The sequence below is a fragment of the Lethenteron reissneri genome, chromosome 20 (genome assembly GCF_015708825.2).
Source record: "Lethenteron reissneri isolate LAM-NWPU_2019-01 chromosome 20, ASM1570882v1, whole genome shotgun sequence".
Lineage (NCBI taxonomy): Eukaryota > Metazoa > Chordata > Hyperoartia > Petromyzontiformes > Petromyzontidae > Lethenteron > Lethenteron reissneri.
Genome location: NC_083798.1, coordinates 18,206,475 through 18,224,099, shown reverse-complemented (window position 1 = coordinate 18,224,099; position 17,625 = coordinate 18,206,475). Strand labels below are relative to the sequence as shown.

Here is a 17,625-nt window from a genome sequence, read left to right as displayed (position 1 = left end):
GCTATTTAATTAAAACATCTATGGAGATAGATTCGATTTTTTCCGATGTCAATGCAAATTGCATTTTACGTTATATGGATTTAAATTTAAAATCCATATAAACAATTGTTTCTTGCTGTCGTTGTCCCACCTGATGACGGATGCTTGTGTTGCGCCCGAAACGTCGTGATTTAATTTTTTTTAAACCTACGTGACTTTACCAAAAGAACAAAAGAGTATGGATCCCTGCAGTCACGAAAACTTCAAATCTAGATCCATATGAGTTGTTACTTCCCCCCCCCCCCCAATTGCATTCAAAATGTGCTATGGACAACACGTCATGAGATGAAGAACTTCCCATGAGAGCTGCTGAACCTCCCCGTTTGAGTTCATGTGATTTGTTACATGGATGATCCTCTTTCGCTAGTTGCTTGACTATTGTACAAGGGAGGTGTGTAGAGCGTGAGTGTATATGCAGGGTGCTTAGAAAAAATGTTAACACTTATATGGGACTATCGTTTTTAATGGAAATAGAACGTATAAATACACTGTAACATGATAACAAATGCATGTTAATCGCCATCATTGTCAACGCATGCCTGAAATCTTCTCCAGGTGGTCTCCAGAGCCCGGAGGCACATTTCTTCTTGGTATTGTTGCAAATTCTCAGAAGTGTTAACATTTTTTTAAGCACACTGTATATACAGTTTTTTTCCAAGTATATCATCTCGCATCCGACAGCAGCTGACATCACTTAAACGTATCTCATTATGCACACTAGGGCCACAAATGTAACATCAAACTTAACATCTTAATTCTCAGAGCTAGAAGAATCCAAGTTTAGATATCAATCGCTTCTGGCGATGTTGGAGCCTTGGCAGATAATCGAATTCAGCTCGCCGGGTGCACAACGCAGTGCACTAACCATTGCACCTCCGCACTGCCTCTCCAGCAATGTAAGCCTTTTCTTTTCTATTTAAACATTCCATGAGGGTTATTACTGAAGACGAATAGATGGGAAATATGTATGTTTAAACTGAGCCAACAAAGTATATTGCTGCCAAAATATACGATTGCATGCTTTTACATTCTAAGCTACATTACAATATGTTGTGTTTACGTGTTGTTTTAGGGATTACACCAGTACAAATGAGACTTTAAACATTCATCAATTGTGTATTAGACAGGTGTTGTGGCCTAGACTTATAATACAGTGGCCTTTAGGCAGGGTTTGTTGGGGAAAATTAGCGTGAGACAACCAACCATCTGCAATGCAACAAGCAAGTTACCTGTAACATACAGTACAGCAAGTAGGTTTCAAACATGTTGCCTGAACAATTGAGTGTATTTTTCGCTCATGCACGTGGGATCTTTCTCAGCTTTCTCACATGCAAAAAATACCGAAAAAGTACAGTAATTGGCAAAATGTGCTTAGCAGAACCCTGCTAAAAAATATTTTGACTCAAAGTATAAGATTAGTATTGAAATATGTGTCAAAAGTAAAGTCAGCAGTATTTAGTTTCGCAAAAACAGTCGTCGTAACATGTGCTCTTAACGCATCACACATGCCATACCTCAAGGTAAATGCGGGAACAGATTTTGATCACTATCGTACTCGGACAAACAGGTTGGGACTAGATTTGACTGCTTCTGCCACTGACTTGTGCAAACTCATTTTGGAAAACTATTCTTTTCACATGTTATTTTCATTGCCCAAGGTAATGCTTTTTGCAATGGACTTTAAACATGTAAATATGTTAAGTCAACATTTGTAATGTTTATATGACTCTCATGTGATGGAAGCCAGGGATATAAATGGGTAATTGTACAGGTTATGAACTATTAAACTATTTTTATTCTACCAGGTAAGACCGACTGAGTTATATAGCTTATTTGTAGATGCAACCTGGCCACAAATTATAGCTCAACGAAGTGGCTTATCGTGTGGACATTTATAGCAGCCAAATACTATAAACGCATGTTTCTAAGTGTGGAAGGAAAATCCTGAGGACCAAGAGAAAAATCCACGTGAGCACGGGGAGAACATGCAAACTCCGGGTTGGGATCGAACCCACAAACTCCTTTATACTAGGCGAGGTAAAATCTTGAATTCATATTCTTGGGTTTTTCGGTAAAGTCACGTAGATAGGTTGAAATAAAATAACAAAAATAACAAAAAACTACGACGTTTCGATCGCAACACAAGTGATCATCATCAGGAGAAAAAAGAGCGGGAAAGCTGCTGAAGCAGGCTGTTTTAAAGGTTTGAAATGGGTGTAGCCCAAGGGTCAAACGAAGTGGGCAGAGCTAGTGATGTTAAAGTGAGAAATCTGCATGTAAATGTAAGGTCGGAGAGCTACCTCCATAACGACGAAGGCACAGGAGGTGACCATTATATTGTGAGAGATTAGCATGTCAATGTAAGATCGCAGAGGACACAAGCGACGGTGGCTGTGTTGGTGTGAGACATTTAACCTGTTAATGTAAGACCAGAGAGTCGAAAATATCTACTAACATCGGAAGGCAGAATGGAAACATCACAGCCAGTTATGACTTAAACTGGTTAATAACATCCTTCTAATGATTGCTCAGTTTGTACCCATCTTCTCGGTTGAAATTGTGTCTGTGGCTATATATATGGATGGCTTCTGTAACGAATCTTTGTTGATAGCCAGTAGGCTTGCAAAGTACCTTCGTCTTAGAGAAATCAATTTCGTGTGAGCCCAGCGCATTAAAACAATGATCAGCCACGGCCGAGGTATTGGTCCTACCGTGTTTCAGATCTGCCTTATGTTCACGAACCCGGTCCGAGACATGTTGCTTAGTTTCCTCAATGTAACTACTGCCGCAGACACAGCTTAGTTTGTAGATGCCGGGATATTGCATGCCAGGGATCACATCCTTCACAGATGGGATCAGATCACGAATTTTATATACTGTGTTAAATCAAACCTGGATCTTGTGTTTGCTCATAATTTTGGAATTATATTTTTAGTGACCCCTGCTTTGTATGGCAAGGTGATGTTTTGATTGGGTCCTCAGATGGTTCGTTCCCAACGGTTGGAGTGATATCTTTACGGATTGTGTAGTCTGAATATCCATTCATCTTGAGAGCTTGGTGTACATGTTCCAGTTCACTGGCTAGGTGATTATGGTCAGAAATACATCGAGTTCTATGGTGTAGAGTTTTGATGAGGGAATCCTTCTGGGATGGATGGTAGTGGGAGTCAGGTTTTAGGTAGGCATCCGTATGGGTGGCTTTCCTGTAGACAGAGTGTCCCATTGAGCCATCTGGTCTCTTTTCAATTAAAATATCCAAGAATGGTAACTTGCCATCCTTTTTCACCTCCATGGTGAATTTGGTTGAGGAATTGGTTCAGAGCTGGTCAGCCATGTGGCCAGATGACAAACGTGTCATCTACGTACTTCTTACACAAGGACAGACGTAGAGGTGATGCCTGGATGGCATCTGTCTCAAAATTTTCCATGAAAACATTGGCTTCAACTGGAGTTAAGGGAGAACCCATTGGGGTACCTTCAACTTGTTTGTAGAATGTTCCATTCCAGGTGAAGTAAGTGTTGGTGAGGCAGTGTCTCACGAGGGCCGGCACATCAGCATTCAGTCGTTGTTTGACCAAATCTTCAATGATTGCAATGGTGTCAATCACAGGAACTTTGGTAAACAAAGAGACCACATCGAAACTAACGAGCAAATCACCTGGAGATAGTGAGATGTCCTTACTTAACAATACCAAGTGAGCTGAGTTGAGTAAAGCTGAGGCGCTCTTACCAGTGAATGTTTGTAAGGTCTCGGACAGAAATCGGGCCAGTTTGTAGAGTCAATGTTGGAGACGATAGGATGAAAGGATGTCCCTTCTTTTTGGATTTTTGGTAAGCCATACAATCTGGGTGGTCTAGCAGCTTCCCCACTCTTTATTTCTACTGATGACGATTGCTTGTGTTGCGATCGAAACGTCGTAGTTTTTTTGTTATTTTTTTAATTTTATTTGAACCTACAGTAGAACTTCTGGTCACGAACGCTTCTGACCACGACCAAATTGGATTCCGACCAAAAAATTTACAAACATTTTTAATATGGTCACGAAAACATACTCGGGTGGCAATCAAAGACGGCCGCGGCCGATTTCCCCTTCAGCGCCATTTTTTTTTTGTAAGCGCCAAATTTCCCGTTGTTTGTTTACGAACAACACAAAGCGTAACAGTTATGTATATAACTTTTGTTATATAAAATGCATAGTAAGATATTCATTTGTGAGTGTAGTCATACCCCTCCCCCCTCATTCAAGCCGTTATTTCGAGAGCGAAAACGCTGAGCACGTAAATCGCTAACATAAGAACCCGTTAATCTCTTCTCGCATCATTCATACGATGATGCGGTGAAGTAAACGTTCATACCATATTACGGTGAATGCTTCCAAAAACAATACTGTACCCAAATATTACATTTAAATTACTTTCAATAGAAACATGAATTGCTCATACGAATATTCTCTCTTTCTCACAATCGACTGACTAATGTAGCAGACGAAACAATCATCTTGTTGAACAATTCTAAACCTTGACGCGGCAATGTTAGTTTTCTCTGTTGTTCAAGGTTTTCTCAGTGTTATTCAATGTTTTTACATTTAGTTTACTATTGCACTGTGAATTCTATGGCATAATTAACTATTTTTGTGCTTAAAAATCTTTAAAAAGACAATATTTATATATAGTTCGTAGGAGTCTGGCACGGATTAATCGTATTTAGATACAATCCAATGGGGAAATTAGATTCGAGTCACGATCAAATCGGGTTGCGACCAAAGTTATGGAACGAATTATGGTCGTGACCAGAGGTTCTACTGTATCTACGTTACTTTACCTCGGCGAGGTTCAGTTCATTTCAGTTAATTTCATTTCATTTATTAGGTATAGCCCTGTGAGCCATTCGCCTCTTGAATCGGGTGCAACCGCAGCAAACAAAAACATGAACAAAAAACATTTTAAAGTGACTACACACAACAGAAAAATCCAGGAAAAATCAACAAGTCTTCCAGAAAAAGCATCGTATATCAATACTGTGTGCAAAAATCCCAGTGGGATGCAAGTCAAACAATAAGAACCATAAGACAATTTAGATTAAAGTTATCGGTCTAACTCTGTACTACAACAAACAAATATGGCTAAACCAAAACTTTTTGAAATCACCAAAATAAAGCTATAAAAAATGTATAACAGTGATAATAGGAACTGCGATTCAAATTTAACAATAAACGATTTCCATAACATGTACGACCAAACTGTGCAGCCATAGCTGGCAGAATGAGTCACTCCATAACAGCAGGAGTATCAGTAGGAGTATCAAAAATTTTCAATGCACCTTTAAAGATCAGCACACTATAATCAAAACTCAAGATCATACATTGCAGTGGTCTTCCGGAGCGATACATTTGATTTCAGGCCACTGAATAGCAGTGGCAGCTAGGGGTGTACAACTCCTTTAGAGCAGTTTTGAGTGAAGATCTCACAGGTAGTGATCCAAGTTGCAGTTTTTTGGCGATAGCATTCCAGACCCTGGGGGCATCACTAGCAAAGGCCCTTCCTCCAGTATTTGTACGGCAATAAGGAATGTGAAGCTGGTAAATGAGCGAAGACCTTAGGTAGTTAACATTTGGCAACCGCGGCACCCCATATACATACACTGCCATTTTATATTATATACTTATAGTTGCTTTTACTGCATTAAAGTCAAGATTAAGCAACTATAGCATATTAATTAAGGAAGCTTGACAAGTAGATGATACATGTTTATTCATGAGTCCAGGGCATGTAAAGTAATATATTAAAGTGAGATTAAGAAGTACGATCCCCTTACAGATAAGTTGAATACAGTACAGGTGCTGTGTGTCACTTTTATAAGACACATTGTATTCAGTGCTGTGGTTGCTGAATCGGATTCTGGTATAATTGTTCATTATGAACAATTCACATTGCAGCACTGTTTTATGTTTAATATACATTTCCTCCTTCCATCTTCCTTAATGTTTCCTCTGATTTGTTTAATCTTTTTTTTCAATAGAAACAAATATTTAAAATCTGCAAGTAGCAATGACATTGCATTATTTGGATGGTTCATGGAATGAAAAGCCAGCAAATAAATGGGTTGTTTTGTATATGCCTTCTCCTCCTGCACTATCACTGATACTACAGACTCCTCTAATATTTTGGGCAAAGTAACATAGCAGCAGAGAGCTTGAACCACAATCTGAAGGTTATGAGTGCTTAATTCCTCTCGGCTTATCATCCTTCTGAGGTCAATAATATGAGTACCTCTGTAGGAAATAGCAGTGGAAAGACTCACCCCTCTAGAAAATTGGTGAATTGTAATGCATCGTGGTCAGTTACATCAAAGAATAACATTTTTATTGGGTCAAAGGGGACATGTAAACCCATTACATACACACGTGTTTCGATGCATGTGTCATGAGCTTAAGAATCGATGTTCACCAATGAATCGATGCATTGTTTCACACATCGAATAAGGATTACTCCATGAAGTGACTGGTCCTCCCACAAAATTTTGAATTTCTACAAAATGTCCATGGCTGCCAATGGATAACAATCACTCCTGCATGTTCAATGGAGCATGAGAAGCTTTGAATTTTACCTGAATGCAGGAGTGGCTCCTACATGCCCAATGGACCATTTCCATAACACCTACTGACGCCCTTATAGGTGAGAGTAGCCTAACCGATAAGTACAGAACACTTTGTGCCATATTTTATGACACGCTCGTGTGGTACAAACAAGGTGAGACAAAAATATATTTTGACGCAAGTTAAAATACCCAAAGACTACCTACTGGAAATATACAAATGATTTTGCGTGGAGCGGTGGTGTTGTGGTTTGTGCATTGCGGTGAAACCAGCATAGCATCGCACACTTGCAGATGTGCTTCTGCGGCCGTCTGGAACAATCTTCCTTCCAATAGTAGGAAGCCACTGGAGCTATGCACTTTTAAATCTATAATGAAAACTAATTTCTTAAGAACTGATGTTTGTGTTTCGTTTGTTGTCCTTCCCCGCACCTCCAATTAGCACGGTTGGCTATGTACAGTGCGAAAGCAGTTCAATATACATACATATGTGAGTTTTAGTTCTGGCGAGAACAACCATCACTGGCGAGTAATATTTGAAGCAATCCTGCTTTCCCCCTTCACAACCCACACTGATCAATGTGGTGAAGTATGATCAAACAACCCCCACAATCAATACGGCATTCATCCAAGAGGGAACTGACATGCCTGGAAATTTGTATTATTTTAATTAATGTTTCAGAGCATATGGTGGTACAGGATTAATGATACAGTACCTAATTCTATTTGAATTGAAAAATAACCCCACTAAACTGAAGCTTTTCAGTAGCCTGTGACTTCAAGGCTACGTTGGATGTTTTGAACCGCATGCTTGCCCACTTTGTGGCACCTTGGCTTTATAATCCAAAATTCGGGATCATGTAATCTAGCACTGAGGAAGCGTGGTTTGGTGGATCACACAAATGTTGCGAAACTTCCTTCCCATGGACATTGAGGTGCCGTAACTCAAGAGACCATGACAGTTTAATTTGCAACAGTGACCTCGGTCACGAAAATTAAAAAAAATTAAATAAAGTACAGCAATTAAGCATAACACATGTATAATGTAGCTCTCAGAGACACCGTCTTGTCTTTCCGTATATTTATTTGGAAGGTGGTGGATGAACAGAATTTGCCGTTGTGCTGTATAGATATCTGATGCTATTTTAAGGTTGTATGGCGTATTATTGAGCATGATGTCTGACGTTTTGCTTCCCATGCTAAGACTTCTTCAGAAATTCTTGTTTACGCATTCACATTGTATTAAAGTTCACGAGATGCAATTCTGGCAGTGGTAATCTTGCAAGTTATATAACCCATGGTTTTAGCCGCACCCATAGAAAAGAACCAATTTGAGGTTAATAAAGCATGGTTACTCCCCTCAGGTGAAAAACGTTGGCAGCAAGAGCAGTTACGATACAAGAACGTGGCACGGGCATGTAAACACTGGAGACAATGCATGTGCAGTGACATAGAATTGGTCACTACGTAGCATAGCGCTGGCTGCTGGCAGGGGAGGGGATCTGCAGAGTGAAGCAGCCCTGATTGACAGCAGACCACGTGATCGACCCGAGAGGGATCTAGGGCAATTGTGATAGAGGGGGCACGTGAGGTAAGAAGGGGGGCGTGGCCGAGGTGGAGCGAGGCCACGCTAACAGGATAAAAGGGGACCCCGGGCGGGGGATTGGGGCCGTCGTTTGGAGTGGGATCTCCTCGTCGTTGCTGTCGCCTTCGCCACTGTCGTCTCGTGCCTTCATCGCTGTCATCGCTGTCATCGTCGCTGTCGTCATCCACTTGATAATTGCGCTGCTAACAGTAGTTGGCTGTCTTAGTTCAGTGCCGTCAATGTTAGATGGCTAGCATTGTGTTGTAGGCTAGCAACTAGTATAGAGTTGTGTTTAAGCGAGAGACAGCGTTGTGTAACAGCAGAGAGTGTGTAACAGTTTGCTCGGTGTTTTATTAAAGAATTGCCTACAAAAAGTTACGTCTCCAAGTCAGTCACTACACATGCACAAAAGCCAAACAGCAAGTAAAAGGCTTGTACAACATTTTATATGGTGAGGACATAGACTGGGATGGAGCAGAAGGCTTCAATATTATGCTTGTGAGTTTACATCCGAGCCAGCATTGGCTCAGCTCCATCAGCATCCCTCTGGTGTTGTAAAATTGAGGAAAAGTTTGCGTGAAATCAACAAACTGTTTGTCCCTGCTACTCGAATGTTAAATTTACAACACGAGATTATTACTTAAAATGAAGATGAGCATTGCCCATTGTCTGTAATCATGGACAAACTGGTTTGTTTGGGCAACAATGTAATGATAGGTTAGCAACAATAAAAAAATGTCACATTTGACCAATTTTGGGGAATAAGTATGCCTCATACATACTGTAGTTTAAGCAATGACAGACAGTATTCTAACCGTTCATGGGACAGCACTTATTTTGGTTGGTATGAACCAGTGGGGGAAATTCCACATTCCTATAATGGAGACTGGTCTTTCCATATTCTTTGGTTCTTATTTTATACCTACGTGACTTTACCGAAAGAACCAAAGAATATAGATTCCTGCAGTCACGAAAGCTTCAAATCAAGATCGGTCTTTCTATATTATAACCTCCTGAATTTCTTACCATGTGGAACCGTCTCACCAGGCACTGGTTATTTATTCAACATTGGAGGACGCACAATGATGGGCTGAGTAGACCCCAACTGAGATTTGAACTGACACTCACAATCAGGAAAACCGCCCAACTCCACCAATGAGCTATATCCTGGCCACTCTTCCATCCTCTAGTGTACACGGTTCGGTTTAAGTATTGTATTTAAGAGTCCAGATTACCATCGCACATTTATACACTTTTATGCTTACTTTCCAAAGTATTTATATTCATGGCATATATTAGAAAGAGGTGTGTTTGTCACCTCACTGTGGTTTTTTTGCTTTTTTGCCAAAGGATTGTTTTTTTCCAGCCGCTGATGTCCTGGTTGACTTTCACAAATGTATAATAATAATAATAAGGGAACTTTGAGCATATTATCAGTAAAACATTTCCATGAACAATGTCAATGAGAAATTGAATGTCACGTATGTGTGTTTGAGTGGTAAACAACAACATTACATGACACTTGTGCCAGCTTGAAACTGGCAGAGGTTGGACTGCCCAGATGTTAATTTATTATGAGCTCATACAGGATGAATTATGGATGATTTGTGTGGTTAGCACAATATTTCTGTTGCTACCCATGTATAATACAAGAGGCATATGAAATCTGCACCTGGCTTGAGTATCTTCTAGGGCTCTAGGCTAACTAAGCCTATAGGTGCAGTGGTGGGCAACCTACAGCCCACAGGCCGCATGCAGCCAATCGAGCCCCTCGTGGTGGTCTGGTCTAAGTGTGTCTGGGGGGGTGATGCGTGGGGTCATGATTCTCGTGCGCAAGCAGTGTTAAGGTTGCCGCCCACTGAGGCGAAGGAGAGTCACTCGTGTGGCCCACTAACTAGTCGAGGTTGCCCATCACTGCTATAGCGAGGAGCTGTGCTATGTATGGACATTTTGGGAACTAATAAAGGCCAAATATTGTACAGACCACACCACTCTCATGTGTGCTGTGTTGACATTAATAGCTTCTCGCGAACAGTACTTATGCCAACAGCCTGCTGTGCACGCACCAGTCTCTGAATTCTGTTTGTAATATACATATTTCATGATTCTATTATGTAAACTACTCCATTCTCATTATGCATTCATTTGAATCGATCAACTTTTCAAATGAGTTATATGCGTTTAAAAAATAAATAAGTTGCTCCGCAATGTTGGAGGTGGCAACCACAAAAATGTTTCGGCCACAATATAACTAAACAATCTTGATGCAAATAAGTAAACATATGTGCATCTCAAGTAATTTTTGCATATGGCAATATTAGAATGTGTCTTGTCGGCGTGAGTTTGTGAAAGCAAGACAAACACGCGCACAGTCATGTTCCCATTGGCAGTGTGCTAAAGTCACATGTAGTGTCTGTATCGGCTGGCAAGGTGTATGAACTTCTCTAGTGAGGCCAGAGCACCACTGTTTAGAGGTTTTTTTTGCCGTGTAATTCTTAAGTGCGAAACATGCGCGGGTTATTGGAATCCATTCTGCATTCATTGAAAAAAAGTCACAAATAACAACGGATAATTGGAATAGGGCCGTGGCTAATTGCATTCTTTGCGGACATTGCAGCTCCCGCTGATAATATAATTAATTATGGGAGTCACGCATAATAGATTAACGGATAGTAGTTCTTCCATAATGCACGACTGTATTGTAATTGCAAATTATTAAGCAAGTGGATTGGGCAGGATTAGTACTACTTCCTGTATATTGTAGCAGAATGTGTAATTCCCCATTTTCATGCGCCAAATACTTGAGTACATTACCCCAACATTTGTTTCCAAGTGTTTAGACAACTCGAGTTGGCTGCCAGTTTGTGCACGAGTTCCAACGTCTGCCAGGCGATTTCTACATCAGAAATACGGAGAAGCGGAAAACTTACATATTTCTAGGAAAGATTTGCCCAACTCAAGTGAAAACCCGAGTAACTCAGAAAATCATGGAAACTCGAGTTCTGGGACAAATCGGGCCAACTTTAGTGCAATCGAGTCGACTCAATTTGACTATGAAAGCAAGGCCGAATTGAGACAATGCCCTGCACATATGTGGCATACAATTCTACAGCACTACGTATCAAACGCATGAGTTTTAAGTGGGACTCTGATGTGTATGATGCGCTTCTCATAAGGCAACAACCAACCAAATGTAGGTTGTTAGCGCCCCCATCTGGGCTGCAACTGGACCACAACGCAACAAAAATTGCAACATACACAAATGCAGTGGCGATTCTATGGCAGGGCTTGGTGGGGCGCACGTACCCCAAACGAGTTGCAAATTATCCTTATGGCGGTACCCTGGGGTACCAAATAATACTAAATGGGCCGAGGAAATTAAATATGTTATTTCTGGGACACTAATTTTTCCAGGGGTGTACTTCACTCCGCGACTGGGGTACCAGTCAATCCGAAATCAGTGCAATACTCCGCGATGTCGAAACGCAGCGAGGACGATTGCGCTGAAACCCTGAACGCTCGTACGCACCGTAGTGGTGGTGCATCGTGTACAGCTCGTCGAGATGAGTCGATTGCCGCATCGCCGACCATCAACACAGACTAAAAATGACTGCATCACGAACATTATGCGAGAGCCGGGGTACTATGCTACCCCGGGGTACCGCCATAAGGTTCATCAGATGTTCCTTGCAATGTCTCTTCAGAGGCAGCTTTTGAGGGTGACCTGGGGAAGTTCTAACTACAGTAATTATCCTCACTACGACGAATGTGAACGAACTCCATGTGCCTTATGTAAACAGCTCAGATAATTCACCTGTGTTAGGACTTCTACGTGCATTTTTGCTTTCTAAAGTATCTTTACACCTGTATTCTTGCCGGAAAGAGTAAAGCCTATTCTTTTTTTAATTTTAAATATTTTTTGTCAATGGACGGAAGTCTGTATTCATGTATTTATTTTTAACGTTCGCTCTGTGAACTCTCCCCTGTGTGGAGCTTCCAATCACACGACTCACAGCTAACTACTGCACGCTAGGGCTGAACGATTTGGGGAAAATATCTAATTGCGATTTTTCTGACATATTGCGATTTGATTTGCAATACAATTTTTAAGTCAAGCTTCAGTTCAATATTTACTGTTTAATAGATTTAAAACATGTGATGGAGCATTACCACATGATACCATCAAAATATAACTGATCTATATATGTTATAATACAAGAATGAGAACTTAAAAAATATGAATTGCTTCCAACATGTATTTATTAACATGTTTTAATTGAAATAGAACAATGAAACGTAGAACAATTGTTAAGTGAAATAAATAAAGTTATAATAATAAATAAAACTTCAAATAAGAAAGAAATAGGACTTTTCAAATCGCAAAAAAATCGCAGCCTTTGTGATTTGCTCATCGCATTGTTTAAAATAGCGATTTCAATTTGAAATCGATTAATCGTTCAGCCTTACTCCACACCAGGGGCGGTTTCTTCATTAGGGCGATTGGGCGACGCACCACCAATGTCATTCAACCACAGAGTTACGCTAGCCGTCACTGTGCCTCTGGATATAGCCCAATCAGCGTCATGTCACGTTCTGTGGAGTACCGCCTCTTTTTGGGCGATTTCCCTCCGGCTGAGAATCGCCCCGAGTGGCTCCATAGACTTACATTCAAAGATGTTTTTTTTTCGAACGGCGGGCGCTCCAATGCATTCTCTATGGCTGATGACGTAAGCACGTTAGGGCTCGCCCTAACGTGCTTACGTCATCATACGTGCTTACGTCATCATACGTAAGCACGTTTCATCCAACAATATAATTTGTTGCCACCTAGTGGAATCTTTAATAAAAAAAACTTGAGTGGTTTGTTTTAATAGTGAGTATAGAAACAAACAAGATGTATTGTAAGAGTCACTTTATTTTTTATTAATATTAAATAAGTGAAGTTGCCTTTACATGCTTAAGCTGTTAATTTATCCATTGCATGGGTGGACCTTATCCTTATCAATCATCCAGACATTTGCACCCCCTGAGAGATTTTGCAGGAGCCGCCACTGCTCCACACCCCCCTGCCAGAGTGTCCCCAGTGTGCTCTTCGCTAATTTTTAGAAGAGATATCTTCACTCATTTGCAGAGGGGATGGGGGGGGGGGCACATTCGCCGATAAGTCATTACCAGTGTGGGGGCCGCCACACATTTGAAACCATTGGGGGTTTCACAGCAGCACAATGAAGATGATGGGGTTGTGTTTTCACATTTTACTAGTAGGAACCTCCTAGTTACACCAGCCCACAGGGGATGATTGTGTCCGTCGTGCAGGGAGGGAGGGGCTGGGTGGGGAGGGGAGGGTGGGGAGGGGCTGGGTGGGGAGGGTGGGGAGGGGCTGGGTGGGGAGGGGAGGGGAGGGTGGGGAGGGGCTGGGTGGGGAGGGTGGAGAGGGGCTGGGTGGGGAGGGGAGGGGAGGGTGGGGAGGGCTGGGTGGAGAGGGTGGGGAGGGGCTGGGTGAGAGGGTGGGAGGGGCTGGGTGGGAGGGGAGGGGAGGGTGGGGAGGGGCTGGGTGGGGAGGGTGGAGAGGGGCTGGGTGGGGAGGGGCTGGGTGGGGCTGGGTGGGGCTGGGTGGGGAGGGGCTGGGTGGGGCTGGGTGGGGAGGGGCTGGTCACTCCGTGGTACCCTTATAAAACTCAACGTTTAACCTACTCACGCCGGCTTGTGCCCGCCCTCACAGTCGGGCATATTTGCGGAATACACCACGCCGCCGTTGACCCTGGCCATTGACCGAGCAACCCAACGTTCCTACCAGCTCCCTCCGCAGGAGGAATGTGTCATCTTCTTGGTTTTTTCCGTAAAGTCACGTAGAAGGGAAGTAATAAAATGATAAAAATAAAACATAATAAAATAATTCTCACGACGTTTCGGCTACAACGCAAGCAGCCGTCTTCGGCTGCTGAAGACGGCCGCTTGCGTTGTAGCCGAAACGTCGTGAGAATTATTTTATTATGTTTTATTTTTATTATTTATTATTATTTATTACTTCCCTTCTACGTGAATTTACGGAAAAAAACCAAGAAGATGAATCCCTGCAGTCACGAAAGCTTTAAATAGGAATGTGTTAGTTTGTGTATTGTTGCGGCGGGGTTGTGGGGAGCAGCAAGGCAGGGGCCGCACTAAAGGTCACCACCAGGGGCCGCCAGTGAACCCGCTGGCCTTGAAATGAAGAACACCGCCCGATGCTGCTGCTGCCGCTGCCACTGCCACTGATGCCCTTCGCCCGGGCGGTGGCGCATCTTCTCATGTCCCTCGGAGCCGGCTCCTCCAAGCGACTCCGCACCATGCCTACGATCGGCACGCACGACGGCACGTTCCACTGCGACGAGGTGCTCGCCTGCTTCTTGCTGCGCCAGCTACCGCGGTACAAGGTGAGTTGAGTTGAGAGAGAGCGAAAGAAAGCGAGAGAGAGAGATCGAGTGATCGGACCCCGACCCCTGCACGCGTGGGCCGCTCCTGCCGGCGGAGAGACGAGGAAGGCGGCGGCGGTGGCCGGCGAACGAGGCCTCGCTCCGCGGGGAGTGGGGGAAGAGTTCCCGCAGATGAATTCGGCGATGTCGTCGGCTCCGAGGCGAGGGCAGTGAGGTGTTTGTGGTGATAGTACTGTGTTGTTCTTGTTGTTTTGTGTGTGTTTGTGTGTCTGCGATGTTGGTTTGACCAGACGAACACGTGCGTTCATTGGCATTAAGCACTGTACGGGCACGTGTGTATACAGTGCAGTCCTCAACGCGTCCGGTGCATTTTATGCGAACACGGGATGTGTTTTATAGTTATTTTGAAGGTGACTTATGCAAATGATCGCGAGTTATCCGAATGTATTATAATCCATGTTTACAGATACCGGTTGTCATGCTATAAGGGTGGTCCAGATGTCTTGTGACACCGCCCCTCCCCATTTAATTCTCTAAAACTTAATGGGGTTTTTTTCAAATAAGGTTTATTTAAAACAGAGATGAATATGCAAGGGGAAAATAATTTTAGGGGTCAATTAATTGGTGGGGGGGGGGGGTTCAAGACACCTGGACCACCATGTGCACAGGCACACTCGTGTACTAGCTGACAATACTGGGACTTCCGATTTAAAGCTTTCGTGACTGCAGGGATTCATCTTCTTGGTTCTTTTGGTAAAGTCACGTAGAAGGGAAGTAATAAAATAATAAAAATAAAACATAATAAAATTAAAATTATTTTCTTATGTTTTATTTTTATTATCATAATAAAATTAAAATTATTTTATTATGTTTTATTTTTATTATTTTATTACTTCCCTTCTACGTGACTTTACCGAAAGAACCAAGAAGATGAATTCTGGGACTGACACTCAAATGTACAAACACGCGGGGCCGGGCTCTTGCATGCCTAGACTGTACCCATTCCATTGATATACCTCCTTAAGTCAAATATATGTGCAGACTTTTTAAGTCAAATATATGCGCCGATCTAACGCACATCCATGCGCACAAAACACTGTTTGAAGTATTGCTAGCATTATTTGCAAACAAGTGCAAGCGTGCGCACATCCAGATAATGTGCAGACTTGCAGTAGTGCAGTGTATAGGCGGTGTGCATTCATTCATTAATTCGTATTGTTACGTTCCTCTATACAAACACGTGTTTAGAGTAAGACCAAAACAATTCTGGCGCTCAAATGCACGTGTACAAACCTGTGCACCCACAAATGCGTGCACACACATGTCCAAGCACTCGCACTGCTGATGCTAGCACCAGCATACGTGATCCACCAATCCTGTATCTAAAGTGCTGGTAATGGCAGCTCGGGGAGACCGTCATCCAGCTGTCGGTGATATTTGCTGGTGAAGATGAGCTGATCGTAGTGCTGTCTTGTAATTGAGCAACCTTGATTAGAATGTGCATAAGCAGTCCAGCCAGGCTGACCCCTGGATCCCTATGTGTTCCTCTGCGCGTGGACAGGATGCCAAGGTGGTGCGTACCCGTGACCCAAAGGCTTTGGCCACATGTGATGTAGTGGTGGACGTCGGTGGTGAGTATGACCCTGGACGTCACCGCTATGACCACCACCAAAGGTGGGGCTCGCAACTCTTCACTAATTTCCACCATCTGACACTTTCTTAGCACCATGAATGAGCGTCTTGCTTGATAAGAGCAGATTTCTGTGCGGGGTGATGGTGTGACTGCATTCAGATAGGCGTCAGTATTCGTTGGGCTATTTTAATAAACACAATAGGCAGGAAGGACAAGTTAAAAGGGCTCGCATAATGCACGTGCATAATGTACGTTGCCTCAGTAATCGTACCCCCCCACAATGTGCAAGAGCGCAGCTGCGTGGTCAACACATCTACGCCTCTATATAAGGAACGAAACAGTGAGACTTATCCACAAATATGGCTGTCGCCTGATTAAGATAGTTGTAATTGCTGGCGAAACGTCGTACTCGGATTGTGAATGTTGTGGCTTTGCTCTCCAACACACCGGCATGCTGTACTAGTGATGAATTGGCACGTTCTGTTTATGTGACAACCCTTACTAGTTGGCGGTGTCGGGTGGTAGCGGGTTTTAACGACACATTTATATTCACGCGATCTAACCCAAAAATCTCTATTATAGATTAAGTTCATATTTTTTGGTTCTTTCGGTAAAGTCACGTAGATAGAAAATAATAATAAAATAATTAAAACCAAAAACTCACGACGTTTCAATCGCAAAACAAGCGGTCGTCATGAGGTGGTCGTCAACAGGCGACCGCTTGTGTTGCGATCGAAACGCCGTGAGTTTTTGGTTTTAATTATCTATTTGAAAATTATTTTATTCTTTTCTATATATGTGACTTTACCGAAAGAAGCAAAGAATATTAATTCCTGCAGTCACGAAAGTTTTAAGTCAAAAATGGAACTTAAGTTCTTTCATCACTGCAATGTTTTGTTTATTTATTGTGATGCACTGTGAAATATCTAAATTGTGACACTTAATTTGTCTCTGAAGTACAATATATCACCACCATGTACAATGTTTACAGAGGGGGGTTTGTTTTTTGTTGTCTGGAATCGAGTTAGAGTTGCACAGGGGCTCGCCATAAGAGCCCCATTCACAGCACACGGCCCACCTCCTCCTCTGTCGCCCAGTGTGTCAGAAAAGCCAGAATGCCTCCTGTTAGCTGGGTGCAGTAGAACTCCTGCCACACTTTGGCAGAGACCAGGGCCTTGAATGGCATCTCCTTTTTAACATAGTGTCTTATCTTCGCATGGTTGTTATTTATTCTCAACATACTATTGGGGTTTATTGAATCACTTCGCCACTAGGCGTTTAATATTTCATCGATTATGATTTACAGTTGATTATTGTGCTTACAATTTCATGCATTGAACCTCGTGTGTAAAAAATGCCT

General features: G+C 42.5%; 2 protein-coding genes across 3 annotated transcripts in view; one reads left to right on the top strand and one right to left on the bottom strand.

Annotated features, from left to right (window-relative positions):
• Window positions 1-17,625, bottom strand: part of LOC133344908 (uncharacterized) — an 842,858-nt gene that overhangs the window by 119,505 nt on the left and 705,728 nt on the right. The window lies entirely within an intron of this gene.
• MYG1 (MYG1 exonuclease) overlaps window positions 14,429-17,625 on the top strand; it is a 101,896-nt gene continuing 98,699 nt past the window's right edge. Inside the window, exons 1-2 of the mRNA XM_061555225.1 lie at window positions 14,429-14,632; window positions 16,194-16,306. Coding sequence (XP_061411209.1) covers window positions 14,444-14,632; window positions 16,194-16,306 — 302 coding nt within the window. The 5' untranslated portion in view covers window positions 14,429-14,443. The remainder of the gene's footprint in view (window positions 14,633-16,193; window positions 16,307-17,625) is intronic.